The sequence below is a fragment of the Chiloscyllium plagiosum genome, unplaced genomic scaffold, assembly GCF_037043375.1.
Source record: "Chiloscyllium plagiosum isolate Xiang-an unplaced genomic scaffold, Cpla_swu_hap1 HiC_scaffold_2, whole genome shotgun sequence".
NCBI lineage: Eukaryota > Metazoa > Chordata > Chondrichthyes > Orectolobiformes > Hemiscylliidae > Chiloscyllium > Chiloscyllium plagiosum.
The window spans coordinates 24340152-24362635 of NW_028270140.1; the positions used below are offsets into that span (position 1 = coordinate 24340152).

A 22484-nucleotide genomic window follows, 5' to 3' on the forward strand; every position below is an offset into this window, starting at 1 on the left:
CAGATTCCATTTTGGTGTCTCTGATATGTAATCAGTAGAAACTCTCAATATAAATGGACCCTGATGTATGTTTCTGATCAGTGGTTGCCTCTGGTGAAATGTTTTTAAAACACAGGCAGTTAGTTGCAGAAACCCAAAATACGTTTAACGTAATTTTCTCTTAAGAGTTAACAACATTTTGTTAGGTCTATGCAGACTTTGGATGGATTGCACCAGAAAAAGGACAGTTTAATTGAACAAAAGTTCTAAGCCATTATCTCTAAATTTGCTAAAAGCATAAAAGTTACAGATTTGGCATAGACTAAGGAGAACTATCAGGGAGGGAAATAAAATCAACACAAGTGAAAATGATGAGGACTGTTGCTAAATAGGGTGGCTGGAGGTGGGGATGTGATGGGACATGGCAAACAGAGGCAAAGCACAATTTAGCCTTACATTGCTCTACCTAAGGTCGATATCAGAAGTAACATCAGTTAGGAAAAAGTGAGGACTGCAGATGCTGGAGATCAGAGTCAAGAGTGTGGCGCTGGAAAAGCACAGCAGGTCAGATAGCATCCGAGGAGCAGGAGAATCGAGGTTTCGGACATAAGCCCTTCATCAGAAATGTAATATCAGTCAACTGACTTCCCCCACTGCTCTACTGTGTTTTCTTTAGCTTCATTTTGATAATCCAATGCTCAGCCAGGTTTCATGATAAGAGAAAGCAGTTCAGTCTCCATTACAAATAATTATCCCAATGCTTAATTGTGTGCGAGACCAGGACGCTGATCCAAAAAGAATTCTGGTGCACTGACTGTCATTGTTCCCCAAGCCCCAACAACACTACCATCAAGGTACCATAGTTCCTTTGAAAGGAGGTAGTGGAAATCTCCATCCAAAAATTTAAGTATAACAGATTAAGTAGCAAGTTTTAAGTAGAAGTTGAATTATGTTCCAAGAATGAAGAAAATCATATCAAGGGTAGGCAACCAAACATGATTCATTGTTTCTTTGACCTCAATACAGAAATAAACAAACGCACGTTTGCGAAGAGCACAGTATTGGAAAACTGCAAGATTCAGGTAAAAATACATTTCAGAGTGCATAAATTATTCCATCAAGTTACCATGACACCAAGGTGACACCAAACAAGCTTTCAAAATTGCAGGCAATCTAGATGACATGAGAGAGTAAGCTTTTAGTGCTTCCTATTAGGATCACAGCTAGTCAAAATCAGCGCAATACAATCCATTCCACCAGTTAGCTGCACACCATTTAGATCTCTAATTTATTCTGTTTTATAAATCTATTATCAACATGGGTCATTGAAACGTCCTTGGTTCTATCTATAAAAACGCTAATGTTTAGTAAATATCAACAAAACGGTGCTTCTTTTCTCAAAGAGTAGGGCATGTACTGGTATATTCAGAGATCTTAACATCGAGAATTGAAACTCAAAGATTGTTCATTTTAAAGTTCACATGTATGTCTTGGGATTGCCTGATCTGACAGCCAAGAAGCACCATCTGGATTCTCCACTGAAAGTGAAACCTGCCAGAAGTGTGAGCCATGGTTTAAGTGAGCAGCATAACAATTTTGATAGCCAGTAACAGAAGGTCACTTAGAAAGATTAAGAGACTCGAATATTTTGGCGGATTCCGCTATCCCTGCAGAGCTTTGAAGTTTATATTAAGTCACCTGCTGCATTTCTTAAATTGCCTGCATAAACCTAGCCCGCTGCAATCATAACCTCAAAATATTTTTTGTGGGCTCTTCAGGAGTTTTTGTGTGGGCTGCATCTTCACTTTCAGGGGCACCTTTTGATTTCTCAATAATGCCTTCATTAGGTGAGACGTAGACACTAGCATCACCCTGAGCTGTGTAGCCACACAGCCTCTCACAGATTCTGTCACAGCAATTAGAGGGCCAACACCATTCACAGCACTGCCTTCTGATTCTGGAAGTCATTGCTGTGCACAGGCCGTGCAGAAGAGAAAAGAAACCTTAATAGCAATGTTAGCAGTTGCATAGTAACACTACCTTCTGTACTTATGGTGACTCATTGGGGATTGAGAGTCAGAAGCAGAATTAGAAGATTTTATTAATGTGCTCAATAATTAATAAACCCTCTGGTGAACATAAAGCCACAACAGACAAGGAAAACTTAAATTTCGTAGACACCGCAGTATTTAAAATCTTACATGCCAACACCCGTGAAGTGGCAGCAAAAATACTTTTTCAATACTAACACGCATTTCATAAAATATTAATTTCCAAGTAATTTGTTACCTGTGCCTTCAATTTTGTTTCCAGGCTCCCACTTAGCTATTCCATTCTTGAAATGCTGACCTCCCTCCCTCCTTTGCAGCCACTGGATTCTCCTCAACCATTCTCTTCCCTTTTGCAGTCAGTGGCTTTTCTCCTTTCCACCGCTAATCCCTTGCAGCCAGTTCCTTCCTCTCACTCCAATACCCACTCTGCAGCCACTCAATTCTCCACATCACCCCTCTTCCCCTTTGCAGCCACTGGTCTTTCCCCCATCCTCCCATTTGTAGCCACAGGCTTCTTCTCATCACCCATTTCCTCTTTGCAGCCTTTACCTTCTTCCCCACAGCCACACCAAGCAGCAGTCACTGGCTTCTCCCCTTATCACCCTTTTGTACTGTATTGTACAGTCCCCTCCCCTCCCCTCCAATGCACCTCTCCTCTTTGAGCAATGTTGCTCCGTCTCAGTTCGGGAATAGTTAGTACTCAGTTCGGGAATAGTTAGTACTTACGGGGAAATTATTCAGTTTGATAGTAATTCTGTTAAATTGTTTACTGTTAGAGTTGAATAAATAAATAATTATTTGTTATTCATAAAGTGGAGATCAGGTAGTTTCTCTCCTTTTAACCCACTTTAACAGATTACGAGGAGAGAGGCGAATTTCTCTGGGTGTTTTCAGTTTTAATTATCAGAGGGGTGTCGATCTCCCCTTCGTAACTGAGGACACAGTCTCATTTAGCAAACTGTTTGACTATCATCCTGGTCTTCCTTAGCAGACTCGCTCTCCGCCCTCTGATCCAGCCAGTTATGTTCACCACACTTATTCACCTTCTCACTGCCTTTAATGGTTGGCTCCTTCCCACATTTGCTACAGGCAGGTTTACTTGACATCTCGTCAGCAGGAAAGGCCAGGGGTAAGCAGCCTGTGGCTGCAGGAGTCGCTCCTTTCAAAATTACACAATTCCACATATGCTGGGGTCATCCCTGAGATGCTTTTCTCCTTATCTGATTTGCCCACTTTTGGGGGCAACTCCACTATATTTTGAGCACTGATAAACAACAATACAGAGTGGGATTAAAAGCTTTTCTTGGTAAGTGCATGGATATGGTAGGGGTCTGGGTCTGGGTGGCATGGTCTTTAGAGAGTCGGTGTGGAGTTGAATGACTGAATGGCCTCCGTGTATATTGTATGGATTCCATGATTCTAACCATCTTCCTTTTGTCTTTTAAATATGATTCCAGTCAGTGGTGAATATTCCCCATGGTTTCCAGTGACTGTAGTTTTACTCGGGCTCCTTGCTGCCACACTGAATTAGATACTACCTTTATTCAAGGCAGACACCCACACTTCCCTTCTTGAGTTCTGCTCTTTTGCGTATGCTTCGACTAAGTCTATAATGAGGTCAGGTGTTAAGTGGCTAGGTGGACCCCAAACTGTGTGTCAGCGAGCTGGGTATTGTTGAATAAACTTCACTTCATAACACTATTGAAAAAAATCTTCCATAACTTTGATGATGCTTGAAAATATGTTGCATTGGATTTATTCAGCTTTTTATATGCAGGACATAGCTGGACAATTTTCCGCATTGTTGGGTTGATGTCAGTATTGTGTGAACAGCTTGGCTAGAGGTGTCTCTAATTCTGGAATGCAACTCTGCAGCATAATTGCTGGCATGTTGTCAGGGTTCATATCCTGTGCTATTTCCAGTGTTTTAGCCTTTTCTTGACCTCAGTGGTGGGCAAGTTTTTGGAGGGAATCCTGAGGGACAGGATATACATGTATTTGGAAAGGCAAGGACTGATTCGGGATAGTCAACATGGCTTTGTGCGTGGGAAATCATGTCTCACAAACTTGATTGAGTTTTTTGAAGAAATAACAAAGAAGATTGAGGGCAGAGCAGAAGATATGATCTATATGGACTTCAGTAAGGCATTCGACAAGGTTCCCTATGGGAGACTGATTAGCAAGGTTAGATCTCACAGAATACAGGGAGAACTAGCCATTTGGATACAGAATTGGCTCAAAGGTAGAAGACAGATGGTGGTGGTGGAGGGTTGTTTTTCAGACTGGAGGCCTGTGAACAGTGGAGTGCCACAAGGATCGGTGCTAGGTCTTCTACTTTTTGTCATTTACATAAATGATTTGGATGTGAGTATAAGAGGTATTAGTTAGTAAGTTTGCAGATGACACCAAAATTGGAGGTGCAGTGGACAGCGAAGAGGGTTACCTCAGATTACAACAGGATCTGGACCAGATGGGCCAATGGGCTGAGAAGTGGCAGATGGAGTTTAATTTAGATAAATGCATTTTGGGAAAGCAAATCTTAGCAGGACTTATACACTTAATGGTAAGGTCTTAGGGAGTGTTGCTGAACAAAGAGACCTTGGAGTGCAGGTTCATAGCTCCTTGAAAGTGGAGTCGCAGGTAGATAGGATAGTGAAGAAGGTGTTTGGTATGCTTTCCTTTATTGGTCAGAGTATTGAGCGCAGGAGTTGGGAGGTCATGTTACGGCTGCACAGGACATTGGTTAGGCCACTGTTGGAATATTGTGTGCAATTCTGGCCTCCTTCCTATCGGAAAAATGTGGTGAAACTTGAAAGGATTCAGAAAAGATTTACAAGGATGTTGCCAAGGTTGAAGGATTTGAGCTATAGGGAGAGGCTCAACAGGCTGGGGTTGTTTTCCCTGGAGCGTCGGAGGCTGAGGGGTGACCTTATAGAGGTTTACAAAATTATGAGGGGCATGGATAGGATAAATAGACAAAGTCTTTTCCCTGGGGTCAGGGAGTCCAAAACTAGAGGGCATAGGTTTAGGGTGAGAGGGGAAAGATATAAAAGAAACCTAAGGGGCAACCTTTTCACGCAGAGGGTGGTACGTGTATGGAATGAGTGCCAGAGGATGTGGTGGAGGCTGGTACAATTGCAACATTTAAGAGGCATTTGGATGGGTATATGAATAGGAAGGGTTTGGAGGGATATGGGCCGGGTGCTGGCAGGTGGAACGAGATTGGGTTGGGATATCTGGTTGGCATGGGTCGGCATGACTCGATGAAGTCATAGAGACATATAGCACAGAAACAGCCCCTTTGGTCCAACTCATCCATGATGACCAAGTTTTCCAAACTAAATGAAACTATTCCTACTTGGCTGCACATGGTCCATATCCCTCTAAACCTTTCTTATTCATGTACCTGTCCAAATATCTTTGAAATGTTGTAATTGTACCTGCATCTACCACTTCCTCTGGAAGTTCGTTCCACATATAAACCACCTTTTGTGAGAAAACGTTGTCCCTCAGGTCTCTTTTAAATCGAGGGACCTCTGGAGGAGACCTAGGTGATCATCAACCTGGCACTTCTGGCTGATAACATTGACATTGGCTTCAGCTTTTTCTTTTGCACTGACGTTAGTAGTGTTTCAAAAACAAAAATGTTGAGTAAAATGTCACATTTTTCTCAGCTATGGTCACTTGACCGATATGCAAATTAGATTTATTTTGAGTCAAACAATCCTCAGGAAAGACACTTCTGCATGTTGGAACAATACGTGACACCTTTTTTTCAGATTAGATTAGATTCCCGACAGTGTGGAGACAGACCCTTCGGCCTCACAAGTCCACACTGACCCTCTGAAGGGGAACCCACCCAGACCCATTTCCGTCTGACTAATGGGCAATTTAGCACGGCCAATTCACCTGATCTGCACATCTTTGGACTGTGGGAGGAAACTGGAGCACCCGGAGGAAACCAACGCAGACACGGGGAGAATGTGCAAACTCCACACAGACAGTCGCCCGAGGCTGGAATTGAACCTGGGTCGCTGGTGCTGTGAGGCAGCAGTGCGAACCACTGTGCCACCGTGCAACCCCTTGTTGACAACAACGGCAGGCTGGAGATAGTGAGGACTGGAGACGCTGGAAAGTCAGAGTCAATGAAGTGTGGAGTTGGAAAAAGCACAGCAGGTCAAGCAGCATCAGAGGAACAGGAGAGTTGACGTTTCATGTTGGGACCGTTCATCATGACTCAGATCTTTATGAAAGTCCCATCTGAAACGTCAGCTCTTGACCTGCTGCGCTTTTCCAAGATCCACACTTTATAAACAACATTGGGAAGCTGCAGTCCCCATAACTCGTTCTGAATTAGTCAAATAGTTACAAGGACACATTGAGTTTTGGAGTCAAGGCTGCAATATGAAGAAGAACATTTTATCAAGTACTTTATCAGCTCCTTGCGCAGCCCTTCTAAATCAGAAATGTGAATTTATGTTTGACAGAAAACAAGTTCAGGATTACTTTCAAAAGTTGTGCCTAACACTTTTTAAAAACAAAATGCATAGAGGTCAGATTGAGGCTTTGTCACTGTTTCTCAAAACTCCTTAAAGGTATTACTTTACTAATTTTCTCGAGAAAATCCATTTCTTTACCATGTGGACATTCCAGCTTAGTGAGCAAACCTACATGCAGACAGTGAAATATGTAACAAAAACAGAAATTGCTGGAGAAACTCAGCAGATCTAGCAACATCTATAAAAAGAAAAGAAAGTTAATGTTTTGAGTCCAGTGCCCCTCCTTCAGAGTTTTTGCTTCAGGTTTCCAGCATCCTCAATTGTTGGTTTTATTGAAATATGTAAACTTTGGATAAATATGATAATAATACGGAGGAATGAAAGAAGGCTTTGAAACAAGTATAATAAATCTTTCAGTGATATCCACCACTGGGTTAACCAGAAGTGCAATCACAAAATCATTTTTCATAACTGGGAGACCAAACATAATATATCAGGTTTAAAAGTTTATCTAAATTTTGTCTTGTCAGATTTTGATCATGTTGAGCAAGGGTTTTCAGAGAAGAAAAATGAACCCAATGTACTGAGACCTTACTTAAGAGAAGTCATGGTTTATCTGAAAGTTCTAATGCATCGAAAGCCCTGATTTTAAAAAAAATATTAGAGTTGGTCATTTTTAAAATAACCTTCCAGTCAGCAGTGTAAGTGTACATGACCATTTGTTTCCAGTTCTTTACTGTAAATGAAAAAGTCACTTGCTTCAGTCAAATTTCAAGGCAGCCTACACTTCTGTTGATGCTTTCATAAGTGATGAGGGGCTGAAAAGAGTTTTATAGCCCTTATCCACCTCAATGGAAGCTATATCCATGGGCATGTTTAGATTAGATTAGATTAGATTACAGTGTGGAAACAGGCCCTTCGGCCCAACAAGTCCACACCGACCTGCCAAAGCGTAACCCACTCATACCCCTACATTTACCCCTTACCTAACACTACGGGCAATTTAGCATGGCCAATTCACCTAACCTGCACATCTTTGGACTGTGGGAGGAAACCAGAGCACCCGGAGGAAACCCACGCAGACACGGGGAGAACGTGCAAACTCCACACAGTCAGTCGCCTGAGGCGGGAATTGAACCCGTGTCTCTGGCGCTGTGAGGCAGCAGTGCTAACCACTGTGCCACCGTGTTCTGCTCTATTTTCCTGCTTATTTGAAACAAGGTCTCACAAATATACATTGATGTCATAGAGGTTTGCACAGCACAGAAAGAGGCCTTTCAACCCAATGTGCTTTTGTAACATCCACCCACTTTAATTCCATTTTAAAGTAGTTGGCATGAAGCCTTATGTGCCACGGCATTCCAACTGCTCATCTAAATAAACTCTCACTGAGTTAGGCAGAGTTGCTCTGCTTACTGTTTTCAGTGCGAGGAATTCATGGTCATTTTTAAGGTTTGTACAAGAACAATAAATCCTCCCTCCTTGAGCGGGAATCAAACTCAGGCCACAGCAGTGAAAGCAAATAACCCAAATCATTATACCATTAGGTACGTTGATTTGATTAAAGAAGCTGCAATCAACTGAACTTCTTGCTTGGCAGTGCAAACAGTACATTGGGTTTACTCTGATATTAGTACACACTCTAAAATTGCATTCCAACTTTACAAGTTGTGCTGGTGGCTCAGTGGTTAGCACTGCTGCCTCACAGCACCAAGGATCCAGGTTCAATTCCTGCCTCAGGCGACTGACTGTGTGGAGTTTGCACATTCTCCCCATGTCTGCGTGGGTTTTCTCCGGGTGCTCCGGTCTCCTCCCACAGTCCAAAAATGTGCAGGTTAGGTGAATTGGCCATGCTAAATTGCCTGTAGTGTTAGGTGAAGGGGTAAATGTAGGGGAAAGGGTCTGGGTGGGTTGCGCTTCGGAGGGTTGGTGTGGACTTTGTTGGGCCGAAGGGCCTGTTTCCACACTGTAAGTAATCTAATCTAAAACCTGTACTTAATAACCTGGCATTTCAAGTTCATTTTGGAACACCACCTAAAGCTCCAGCAACAGAAGACTGGATCAGTATTGCTGCAATGTTAATTTGTATTTCCCTCGTGCCCCCATCCCCCACCACCTCTGGTACTGAAGGAATTATGCACAGTCAGCTCACCACAATCAAAGAATCATAGAGTACAGAATAGGCCCTTCAGCCTTCTGAGTCTGCACTGACAAAAATATTCTAAAGCAACATTAGTCCTACTTTCCTGCACTCTGTCCATATCTTTGAAAAGGTATGACATTTCAAGTGCTCATTCAATTATTTTGGAGAGGTTCTAAGGTTGCTCATCTCAATTAGCCTCCCAGACAGTGCATTCCAGCTTTACAAGTTGTGCTGAATTTTATTTAAAAACAATCTTTTGTGGGATGTATGTAGCGCTGGATGGGCCAGCATTTATTACCTGTCCCTAGTTGTCCCCTTGAGAAGGTGGTGGAGAGCTGCCTTTTTGAACTGCTGCAGTCCACCTGCTGTGGGTTGACCCACAATGCCATTAAGGAGGGAATTCCAGAATTTTGACCCAGCAACAGTGAAGGAACAGCGATATATTTCCAAGTCGGGATGGTGAGTGACTTGGAGGGGAACTTGAAGGTGGTGGTGTTCCGAATTATCTGCTGCCCTTGTCCTTCTAGATAGAGGGAGTCATGGGTTTGGAAGGTGGTATCTGGGGATCTTTGGTGAATTTCTGAAGTGCATCTTGCAGATAGTACACACAGCTGAGTGTCAGCCATGGAGGAATAGATGCTTGTGGATATAGTGCCAATCAAGGGGGCTGCTTTGTTCTGGGTGGTGTCAAGCTTCATCAGTGCTGTTGGATGCTATTCTTGAAACCTGCGTGAACCATGGCAGATCTCAATGTCTTCCTTGTAATCTTCTCAGATGATTTAAAATGCACCTCATTCAGTCAGTACCGTCAAGGAGGGCCATTTCAACATTAGTTCTAATCAACTTCTCAGTAATAGTTGGATTTCTGTGTTGAAACTGAGGTTAATTTTTAACATAGAATAATAGGTGCAAATGACCATGTCAACTTAGTCTTGATGAATCTTGATGCTTGTCCTGAAATGGCTTTTTCACCTTTGAGTGATTGAGAAGAGCTAAGGCAGACACAAAAGTCAGCTTGATAAATCTTTAAAAAATACATTTGATTCATGTGGAGACATTTAGATTACAGAAATTTAATTTGATAAGGCCTCTATCTATCAACTAGAAAAGGGAGAACAGCAAAAAAAAAGAGACTGGTTGATAGGATTTTTGCAAAGTTAAAAAAAAACTCAGCAACAAAAAGGATCAAAAATGTAGACGATGACTAGATTGTGCTGAAATGTTTGGAAAGCAATGAGCGGAAATTGAATTTTCAGCCTTTTGGGAAAATAAGTGATTTACTCGTGATGAAAGGGGGAGGAAAAATAAGGTCTATCACAAGATTTAGCAAGAAGGTATGCACGGAAGAATGCTTTCTTTATAAAAACGTCAATATCCAGTTATTAAATGATTAGTATTCTACTCATTTCTTATTCAGTTGCTATACCTCTAATGTAAATTTATGATTTGCAGCAGTGCTCCGAAAGCTAGTGCTTCCAAATAAACCTGTTAGACTATAACCTGTTGTTGTGTGATTTTTAACCATGTAAATTTAGAGATTGTATTGTTTGACAAGTGAAGAAGAAATAGATTTTTTAAAAAGATTACTAAATGTTAGATAAACTGACAAAAATATTGAGTGTGTTTGATTGATTATAATATTTCTCTCTAATAATTCACAGGGACAACTGGTTGGGCAACGTTGGATGCTCTGCAAAAGAAAAGGCAGAGATGGAGGCAAGCCAGTGGAAACCTAAGCCTTCAATAATTTGGAACAAGATGCGTATATCTGCTTATTGAGGATTAGCATAACCTCTGGTTAATGAATTAATTAGATATTTCATTTTCTGATTTCTGAACTAATCCTTTAATCACTGAATTTCATTAGCGTTCTCAAAATAAACATTTTTAATCATATCGTATGCATGCAGTTCTATTATATTGAATTTTATCACAGCAGTCATGGTGAAATGATTTTTTGGAATGCAAGACCTAACACCAACTGTTCGAACTGTATCCATGCCGTTATTTGGCTACGTATTATTGGAGCACCAGCAAAAATGCCTGAAAGTCTTTCTTGACTTGACTAACCTCTGTTCAGCGATGCTGAGCTGTTGATATCTCCTGTGATAAAGGAAGATTCAGACTGTTTTCGAACCGTGTCATTCCACATCCTTCGAATTCGGCTCTAGAAGACACAACAGCCGAAAGACAAATGAGTCAGTGATTCCAATCCAGCAGCGAGATTGTATCAAACAAAGCAGCTTCAGAGAGATCGCCAGAAACCTCTGCACACCCAGCCCACACTCACCTCTGAAACACAGACAGCACATAGTCAGAATGCCATCTCACATTAGTGTGTTATTTAGTTCTTCTTCCCTGAAGTTTGCAAACTCAAACAAAACAAAAGCACTTCAAAAAAATCACACACAAATAAGAACATTACTTCTAAATAGCAGTGTTAACATCTCCCTCAACAGCCCAAGCACAAGGAGTTAATTAAAAAAAACCTGAGGTGATTTTATCTTTAATCCTTTAATCAAATAAGCTGTCATTAAAGCACATAATGTCAGAATTTATAAAGCATTCTATGTCAGATTAATATTTTGCAATTTTCTGGAGGAAATTTATAATGACTCCCTCCCCACAGACATTTTTCTCAATGGTGGTGCTCAACTACTAGAAACCTGTCCCACAGAATTCTTTCAGATGTGACTTTTGCAAGTGAGTTTTCATTGGTTTACTAAAGCTGAATCTGATCCTGTACTCAGTTAATGTACCAGCATAGATCAGTCTGCAATAATCTGGAGCAGCATTTGCACAGGGAAAAACATTTCCAAACCAATCAGAGCCTGTGGTCAGGTTGAGATCACGCTCTCACTGTAAAGGTTATTGCAATACACCGCAATAGTTTGTTGAAAAATAATTGTGTTTCTCATAAAGGTAGTAATTTTCCTTCTATATTGAAAACTATGGCCAGATTATTGCCAGATCCGACAGGCTCTCCATAGTCAAAATTAGCAAAAATTCTCTAAAATCATAAATCCTGCCCATAACAGTACTGTACATTTTTGTGGGGTGTGAATGGAGTCAATTTGTGCATGGCTGGATTTTGGAGGCAAAAGACCACTTAAATCATCAGCTCCTTCTTTCCCTGTATTATTCTGGTGAGGCTGTGCCTTAAACTCAAATAGTGCAGATTAGACCAAAGAAGTGCAGGTCTGATAGCCAGGAGATGCAAGATATAGGGTCTGGATGTTAGAAGGTTGATAATCTACCCATTGATTGAGATAAAGGGCCCTTCGGAGGGAGGTGTCTTTTGGTGGACATAAGCTTTAGTTTGGATAGGTAAGGATGACTTTGGGTGAGGAAATGTATCTTTTGGATTGTTAAAAGTAGCCATGATTGTGCATAAAAAGTATCTAATCTAATTGTTAAGCTGTGAAAGGAGCCTTTCAAGGTGGTCTGGAGAGTTAAAGCAAAATATATTGTTTTCTATTTTAATTTTCTGGTAACATTATTCTGAGAATTTCCATTTTCCATTAATGCAGAATGGCTGATTTCACAAGAATCCATTATCACATTGAGCTGTTTTCCATTACAGTTTAATGGTTTCAAGTGGTTTTGAACTTGCGGGACTATGAATTTCAATGCTCGTTTTACTTGAATGAAATGTTTGTTTTTAAAAGACTTTATTAAGAGGAAGGAATTGACAGATTGTAAATGCATTTTTGTGAATGCGAGTTTTTTCTTGATTTAGTGATGTTATGCAATTTGGACTTTGCTGGTAAAGTCAGCATTTGTTGCTCATCCTAATCAATCCTGAGCCGAGTGGTTTGCTAGACTATTTCGGAGGGTGGTTGACATTTTATCATATTGCTTTAAATCTGGAGTTGTATTTAGGCAAGACCAGACAAAGATGGGCAGATTACCTCCATCAAAGGACCTTAGTGAACTACACGCACTTTACAACAATGGTAGTTTCATGGTCGCTATTACTGAGTCGAGCTTTCAACTCCAGATTGCACCATTTGAATTGAAACAAGATGCTGTGGTGTGATTTTAACCCATCCTTAGATCATTAACTTGGACCTGTGAACTATTAACCCAGTGATATTCTCAATAATGTCCATCTTTCCCTTACTTTATTGAACTGAACGTCATTTTTTTTATCTGTGCAGACGATGGACATTAGATGAGTTGGCACAGGAGGTATAGGTGCTAAGTGATGCAAGTGAGGGGTGGAGGTTGGTTTGATTTGACAGCAGTTGAGATTAAATTGGACTAGATGCTATACAGGGCAAGGTGGTGGATACAGAGACATGGCTTGACATGGATGTATGGAAGGTCAAGAGGTTTGAGGTACAAGTATTATGCAGCTTAAAGAACATGGCACACCATGGGGATTCGGGAGAGGATATTATGCAATGTATCGGGCACGGGGAGTGAGCAAAATGACAGCGGGAATGTCTAAACTTTATTTTTAAACTTAAATCACAGTGCCAGAATCCCAAGACAGGCTTGTCATGCATCTTGCCTACACCCTGGACATTCTCTTCAAGTATTCTGGGATCATCTCTCTCAACTTGCAATCTCGCCTGCAGCCCTGCAGTGAAAACGCCAAATAAAACAAGTCTGTTCATGGAGCTAGGAATTCTCCTGTCTTTCTGTACACAGCCTGGGAACAAAAAAATATTTGGGCCAATGTTTCAATCAAAACTTTCAGAACAGGGAAAACGTTTGCTAGTATCGAACTACCAGGATCCATCATACTCTGTGTACAATTCTCTCACGTATGTAATTGGAACTTGAGCAGACGAGTTCTGCTTAGTTAGGTTTCCACAATGTCAAAGCACAGCTGGAAGTAATGAAAAATAACTTTTCAATGTGTTAACACTTTCTTTTGACTTTCTTTTCTCACATAAATCACCTGATAGATCAACTTATGGTTTTATAAAACAACAGGAACAACTTATATTTATACAGCACCTTTTATTTTACCAGTCCCTCAGGCATTTCACAGGAACACCACAAAGCAAAATATGACACTGAGTCAGCAAAGCAAACATTGGTCAGCATATTCTAAGGTCTAGCAATTATAGTCAGATTGTCACTCCAATTCCATGTTTTTTAACCTTCGTACTGAGCTGTACATTTCTAGCCAGGAATTACAATCCCAGATAATTCAACACAATTCATCTGTAGTGTAGCATTGTCAGTTGGTGAGTGATGTTTTGAGAGTTAAATGTCCAGCAGCACAGCAAGACACTATGGCAGCTGCTGCAGAAGGGTAAGTATTGGATTGGTGGCACTCTGTTAAGGGTTAGCTGGGTAAGGTACCAGGTGGGTTGTCTACCAGGTTAAGTGATGGGGTACTTAGCATTAGTGGGGGTGGATCTGGCAGGGCCAGCAGTAGCCAGTAAGGAGCAGGTCATGGTTTGGATTGACCAGTGGGGGAGTATTAGAGAAGGCTGGGGTGTGCAAGGGGTGTTGTCAGGGCTGGAGTCTATATGGGGTTTGGTGTATAGAGGCCACTGCCATCAGGCCGGATATTGGGGCCTGTGGCAACAAGCTTGCAGAGGACGGGGCGGCTTGATAGTCATATAGCAAAGAAACAGACCCTTCGGTGCAACCAGTCCATGCAAACCATACTCCCAAACGAAACTAGTCCCACTTGTTCATATCCCTCCAAACATTTCTTATTCATGTACTTATCTAAAGGTCTTTTCAATGCAGTAACTGTTCCTGCATCCACCACTTCTTCTGGAAGTTCATTTCAAACACAAACCACTCTGTGTAAAAACATCGCCCCCATGTCTTTTTTAAATCTTCCTCCTCTTACCTTAAAAATGTGCCCCCTTGTCTTGAAATCCCCAACCCTAGGGAAAAGACACCTGCCATTCACCTTTATGCCTGATGATTTTATAAACTTCTATAAAGTCACCCTTCAGCCTTCCCTGCTCAAGTTGGAAAAATTTCCAAGCCTATCCAGCCTCTCTTTATAACTCAAATCCTCCATTCCTTGTAACATCCTGGTAAATCTTTTCTGAACCCTTTATACCTTACTAATTTCTTTCCTATAACAGGGTGACCAGAATTGCACACGAGACCTCACCAATGTCCTGTATAACCTCAACATAACGTCCCAACTCCAATACTTGTCAGTGGACTGAGACTGAGGTGTCAGTGTTAATGTGAGGTGTAGTTGAAGGGAGGGGATTCAGGTTAATCATTACCCAGGAGGTAGACTTTCAATCAACCAACATTTCCTGGTTAATTACTAACTTAATGGAGGTGGCACCTTCTAAGTTTTCTGTCTTTAATAGATTCTTCCAGTGGGTCCACATGTAATGGGCTTGCCCAATGGAATCTTCAATTCCCTGGAAAACTCCCATGGTTTCTGGTGTGTTCGGAAATCCACACAGTCCCAAGGCACAACTCCCTGTTCCAATGAGTGTCTGGTTGCTGAATATCCAGGTAAATAGGGTCAGATGCCAAAAAAACGTGGACAATTTAAGACACTTGAAGTGACTTAAATGAGGCAGGGAGCAGTATGGAGCAAAATACTGCACTTGTGGCCAAGACAACTTAAAGAACAACCACTAATGGTGAAGCAATTATGGTAAATAATGAGAAAGAAGCCAGAATTACTGGAGCACGGATATCCTCAAGAATCGTGAGGTTGGAGAAGATTATGAAGATGGGGATGAGCAAGGGCATGGAGGAAAATCCAGAACTTAAGATGCTGTTTGACCAGGAGCCAATGTAAATTAGCAAGCCGAGCAGAAATAGGGTAACAGAACATGCTGCAATTTAAGATGTGGACAGCAGAGCTTTGGATGCCTTCAAGTTTACAGAGATTAGAATGCTGACTACCAGCCAGTTTGGACTGGAATCATTTAATTTGCAGGTTACTAAGGCATAGAAGAGTGTTCCACTGGTAGAGGATCTAAAATAGGATGAAGGTGAACTATATTACAGACGTGAAAAAAAGGGGGTTTTCTTGATTGCACAAGCATGCAGTTAGAAGGTCATCTTCAGAATCAAATTTGACTCAAAGTTTGCAAACAGACTGACCTCATCTCAGAATGTTTCCTTGTTAGGGAATAGAGTTTGGAATGTGGATGGGAAATAATGACTTCAGTCTTTCTAATATTTAATTGGAGAAAATGTCTCCTCCTCCGGTACTGGATATCAAATAAGAATCTGATAAATTAGTAACTGTGGAAGAGTAAGGAGGCATGGTACTGATGTGGAGCCAGGTGTTATCAGCATAGATGTAAAAATCAAAGTTGTGCCATCTGAAAATATAACCTAGGGTTAGCATATAGACACATATCAGGAAAGGCTCAAGGACAGATCCTTGGAGGACACCAGAGGTAATGGTACAGGAGGTGGAACAGAGGTTATTGCAAGCAATTCTCCAGCTACAATTAGATTGTTAAGTTTGGAAGCAATAATATTTAGGAGAAATGTGCAAAAAAAAGTCAATGCAATATTGGCTTATCAGGCTAATTTCCAGACACTGACATTTTTTAAATGACTTTTCCTTATTTAAATTCTGCAAGTTAACTTGATTTTCATTTTTTTCTAGGCAGCAGACTGTGTTGTGAAGCAGCTAAACATTAAGATTGAGACTGCTGAATTTAGGAAGCGTATGTTTGCCCTCCCAGCTTAATTGGGCTTTAACTGTGGCCGTTAATAAACAGTAGTTACCAGAGAACAGCTTACATTTGTCTAATTAGGGAAAACCTATGGAGAATATTATCACAGTGATCATAAGCAGTTGATTATTTGGGGTCTTTTGTTGCCTAATCACAGTAGACAACATCACTGAGAAAATACAAATCGACAGAGAAAGGCTGTACCTATATCTTGTAATGGGGGAACTTTAAAGAGATTATATTTCTTTTCAGTTTGCAGTATGAAAATCAACATGATATTCAGCAAAGAAAAACTGCCATTACAAACTATCTGACAAATAAAACCAGAGAGAGAAAAGTTAATATTATTATGACTGTCTTTTCTCATTATTGGCTTTATCGCAGTGCATAAAACTAGGTTATAACATCAAAAGATCAATTGTGAACCTGGCTTCACAGTACCGTACACAAAAGTTCATTGTTGTCAGCAACCATCTGTATTCAACTCTCAACAATTTTAAGAAATGTCTTGGGCAAAATAACAAACAGTAGATGAATTCTTCAAGGATAGAAGGAAGGGGAGTTTCCCATTAATGGCCTTGCTTGTGCACAAGCTGAACTACAGAAGTGTCTAGAATTCCATTAGTATGATTCAAACCCTTGAATGGTTGACTGTCATATTTCTATTTCTCCAACACTTAACCCAATAAATTAACACATCTTCTACAAGAATGTAGGGAAAAGAGAACAGAGGCTATTAATCATATTTAATTATTCAATAGGAAATGGTATAGTGCCACAGGATACACAGCAATTGAATCCAGCCTGTGCATGTAACATGCGGAACAGACCATGTTCAGGGAAGTTTAGATCGGTAGTAGGAAATATAATGAAATCCTGTCTAAAGGAAAATAGAAGAATATCTAGAAATGATAAATATAATAATGAAGCAATAGCATGGACTTCAACAAAAAATAACTTGCTTTGAGTAAATTTACTCGAATTTTGAGGAGGGAACCACAGATCATGGTTATGCAGAAGTAATTTATCTGGATTTTCAAAATACCTTCAAAGAAGGGGCCTCAGATTAGATTATTGGATGTTACAATGATGGGCAATTCAAAAAGAAAAACAATAGCTTTTAGCTTTATTTGTAGAGTGATAGAATTGAAAAATAGGCAAGTTATGTCAAACCAATATAAAACCATAAGTCGGCCTAAGTTAAAGAGCACCAAACACCTTTCTGGTCACCAAAAGCAATAGGGACACTAAAGAGGGTATTGAAAATTTTACAAGGATGGTGCCAGAAATGCATGTGTGTACATGTTAGGAGAGGATAGAAAAGCTGGGATTCTTTTTTCTTGAAAAAGGAAGGCTGAACAATAATCTAACACTGATCTTTTAATATATGAACAATTTAATAGAAAGGATACAGAGAAAGTGTGTTCTCTTGTGGGGAGTGTGTGCTAAAGGCAATCACCATAAAATAGTCAACAAGATCATCCAACAGGGAATTCTGAAGAAAGATTTTTGCACAAAGAGTGGTGAGAATGTGGAAGTCACAATATCAAGGTGTGTTTGTAGTGAATAGTACAGATACATTGGAGGGGAGACTAGACAAGCATATGAGATTGAAAAGAATAGAGGGTTATATTGGTAGATCTAACAGTGAAATGAGAGAAGAAGGCTAAGTGGAGCACAAACACCAGCATGGGCCCATTGGATTGAATGATCTGTTTGTCACATAATCCTATTTCACCCCATGCACACATCAAACCTTATTAAGTTTGTCCTAAATTTTGTTCATTATTTAACCATTTGTTAGCAAAGGAGTAGAGTAACTTGAATGGGACCCTGAGAAATATTGATGAGTGATTATGACTTGTGCACAGGAACTTCCAGCATTCATCTGGACATCATGACCACTTAACAGATGACCCCATGACTTGAGAATAACATGGCATTTGAGCTGGAGAAAATGAACAGCAGTGCAGCCAAGTACCTCAGTGATTAATATAAACAAACAGAATCTTAAGGTAGACAGAGTCAATTACAGAAACACATGGAGCACATCTGATAATGATTTGATAATTTTGATTACAATATATTCACAGGCAGAAAATAGATAATGAGGCACGACTTCTCTGTAACTGGACAGGTTCCTCTGCTGTCCACTTGTTATTGTGTAGGATATACATACGCTTTAGCCCACTCATTTTGCTTGGACATGAAGATTTGGTACAGGTGAAGACAAAGAGTAATAGAAGGTATCATGCACAGGACATCCTGCAATGTGATTAATAATGGGACAGATTTTATGAGGAGTGGCAAACTCTTGCAGATTGCCATCAGGGATCCCTCATAAACGTGGAACAGTACTTCTATTCTGACACTTTGCAAAGCTGTCGGGGGAAGGTGAATTACACCCCCTTCTCACAGCAGTCAGCTGCCATGTTCTCAAATTTAAAGATCTAGAATCACTCTGATAGCTGCTGCCAAATGGTAAGTACATAATTTGTGTGCGATGCTATGGTATTTGGAGGGTAAGATGCCAGACTGGTACTGTACCAGCTATGTAGGGTGCTGGTGGGAAAGGTGTAGGGCAAGGGATGTAATTTTTAAGGTGGATCTAGGTAGGTGGGAGAAAACAGTGCGTTGTCAGGTGTGAAAGAGGCTTTGGGCTTCAGGCGTTGGAGGATGCAGAGACATATCGAGTCTGGACTGAGGTGAGAAAAGGGTTTGAATCCAGAGCGAGTGAGGGAGGGGAAGTATCATGTCCTGAGCAGGGGAAGAATAGGATAAGATGTGGAGTGGGGGAAGAAGAGAGGTCCTGGGAATGTCAAGTCATTGTTTGAGCGATGTACATGATCTGGATGGATGGATGGATGTGTAGTTTGGGGTTTAAGAGGAATGGAGTCAGTTAAAAACTTATTCAGGAGTTTATACATTTAATAGTCTTAACTTTTCCTGCATAACTATTTTATCTGAGTTCATTAGAGCACTCTGAGTTCTTAGATGGAGATTTTCAGAGGATTCTAGGTGTCGAGGTATCACCCAGAGGGATGTTCAATTTCTGAGACAGTTCCTTCAGAATTTGCGAAGATATATTTTCAGAGTTTCCGTGTACAACTCCCATTGATGCTACAATAATGACTCTCTGACCAATGTGGAAAAGTGGAAAATCCAGGCCATTCTGTCCAATAATAGAAGGGTCCAATTTGAAGGGAATTTTGTTTTCTTTCTCACAGTAGATTATCAGGATATACTTTCCAGAAACCTTCCAGAGGGAGAACAACATTAGGGAATAACAGAGAACCCTTTTCAGGAGTTACTGCAAGTAAATAAACTTTGGATGAGGTGAATTTCCATTTTATAAATCATTCACTTACTTGAGAGCCTGTAGAATATCGCCCAGGAGTTCGAGCACCAGACGTTTTTGCTGAACCGAGGGAGCTTTCTGTGCTTCTTTTACTGCAGCAGTGGGCACGAAAGCATTTGCCATATTCTTTTCTCACCTAGGTGGTTAAAAATAATAACATTGATTAAAAAAAATGGTAGTGGTACGGCTCAAATAGCGCACCAAATCTTGGAAAGCTATTTCACGCATCAATGGTTTTCATTGAATTATTAGACATTCCTACTTGTTGTAAATTTAACCAGCACTTTATTTTTGATGAAGATCAAAAAAGGGAATAGTTGCTGCTGGGTCAAGCCTCAGAAAAATCAAAACATTAAATCAAAAAGGATCACAGATGATTATAAGCGATTTCGATTGATTATTGGAACTCTGTGTCTAAGGCATAACTTGCTGCAGAGATAACACAGAACCTTCATTATATTTCTTCATCACTGTGCAGTTCCCATTGGTTAGTAGATGCTGTATGATAAAATGTGTGGATATCACATGCTGAGTTCAGTTGGATTTCTCTCCAGTGTCATTTGCACAGCCTGACCTTTTATATTTAGATTGATGCTTGGCTGTTTGGAGACAACAGTCTAATTGAAAGATTTTTGCTGTTCCAATTCATGATTATCAGAATTCCAAGATTATAGACTGGTGATTACTCCCAGTTAATGGTTTCTAAGTTTAGTGCTTCACATTAGTTGGGTGTTCTTGTCAGCAAAGGCTGTCAACAATCATTAGGCTTCACAATTTGGAAATACAATGATGCTTACAGACAGCTGTAGTATGAATGTGATGTTTTCAAATGATTACCAATAATTCTAGGCCATTATGCATGTTGCAAACCAATGCTAAAATGGTAAATTTCTGGAGCATAAATTCATCAATGTCACCATTTATTATTATAATACATTAGGTCTATGCAAAACCCACCACCACCTTTCTGCCAAAAGTAAATGAATCCAACCAAAAATTCAGGATTTTAAAATAAAGTATTAAGTATTTCTTGAATCGGTCAACAATAGATGAAAATTAATTAAAAGCAAATTACTGCAGATGCTGGAATCTGAAACCAAAAGAGAAAATGCTGGAAAATCTCAGCAGGTCTGGCAGCATCTGTAAGGAGAGAAAAGAGCGATGTTTCGAGTCTAACTGACCCTTTGTCAAAGCTAAAAAAAGGGGAGAAACAGGGAGGTATTTATACGAGGCTGAGAGAAAGTGAGTCATGGCTCCAGAAGCAAAGGTAGCAATAAAGAGCCTAGTATAAATACCTTCCTATTTCTCCCTTTTTTTTTAGCTTTGACAAAGGGTCAGTTAGACTCAAAATGTCAGTTCCTTTCTCTCCTTACAGATGCTGCCAGACCTGCTGAGATTTTCCAGCATTTTCTCTTTTGGGATGAGAATTAATTAGTGTACTGAAGTCACTTCTTCCATTACCATCCTATTTAGGTTTCTCCATCTGTTGGAGTAAAATACATTATTGTTGTTTAGACCTTGATAAAGGAATTGCTTTGTTTCTGATTCAGTTGTGTCAGTATTAGACTAATATCAGTATCCCACTCACATTTGGATGGGTACTGTTCACTAACCAGGCATTAAATGCTGAGATGGTAGTCTTGATAATGAAAACCTTAATATAAAAATATTTTAAAGGTGGGTCATGAAAAATTCAAATGATAGAGAAATGACAACTTCCTTTCGCAGCTAGTTTCACTGCACGCTTGTCAATGGGAAGAAAGATTAATGACACACTGTTTTGGAAAGAAATGGTCTTTGTAGTTTGTGTCAATAACAATTTCATGTTTTGCCTTGCTAGAGGGCACCAGGTATTTTTTCCTGTCAATTTCCACTAGTCCATTCTGTATTTTATAGTCGTTGATAGGCATTTTTCTCTTCCATTTCTTTGCTGTAGTGGTTCCCATTCCATAGCTTTGGTCAACACTGATGATTACCGTACCAAGGAACCTGTGCAGAGTAGGCAAAATGCCTTGGGATTTCTTCAACTTTATTCATATCTTTCACCACTTAAAAAGTCCATATACAGTTTGCATATTTCAAGATTGGACAATAAATCTTTGGCAAGCTGATATTAATGTTGCAATACTAAAAATTCTTCCATAGAAATCCAAGAATCCTGTTAGCTATGGATGTTATCTACTGTATGTGTAATTCCCCATGAAAGTTTTGTTAAGAGGAACCCTCAAGTACTGCTGCATATCTAAAATCATTGAATCTGTACAGTGTGAAAGTAGGTCATTCAGCCCATCAAGTCCATACCAACCAACTGAGGAGTGTCCCACCTAGTTCCACCCCCTATCCTAGTAACCCTGCATTTACCTTGGCTAACCCCCCCCCACCTAACCTGCACATGATGGGAAATTTAGCATGATCAATCCACCTAACCTGCACGTCTTTAGGCTGTGGGAGGAAACCCGTGCAGATATGGGGAGAATATGCAAGTTCCCCAAGGACACCCAAAGGTGGAATCAAACCCAGGTCCTTGGCACTGTGAGACAGCAGTGCTAACCACTGAGTCACTGTGCCACTCTATCTGTTGGCAAAACTGATTATAGAAGTTAAAGCTATATGTTGGTGGAACCTACTTATGGTGTTTATTGACATAACATCTCCCATCTCCCACCGGTCCTAAGACTTTTGCAATTCCAGAAGATCATGTTGTAATGAATTAATATGATCATGAGTTTTCTGTAATGCATAAACCATGCAGTCATCTGCAAACAGGAACAACATACTTCATAAACCAGAGATGGTGGTAAGCAGATGGCT

The 22484-nt window shown here is 40.3% G+C and overlaps 1 protein-coding gene across 17 annotated transcripts in view; it reads right to left on the reverse strand.

Moving 5' to 3' along the window:
* LOC122563699 (adhesion G protein-coupled receptor L3) overlaps positions 1-22484 on the reverse strand; it is a 681177-nt gene that overhangs the window by 25848 nt on the left and 632845 nt on the right. For all 17 annotated transcript variants that reach the window (XM_087995292.1, XM_087995289.1, XM_043717974.2 and 14 more), the window contains 2 exons: positions 19684-19809; positions 10743-10839 (listed from right to left, as the gene is read on the reverse strand). In XM_087995292.1, coding sequence (XP_087851418.1) covers positions 10743-10839; positions 19684-19809 — 223 coding nt within the window. The remainder of the gene's footprint in view (positions 1-10742; positions 10840-19683; positions 19810-22484) is intronic.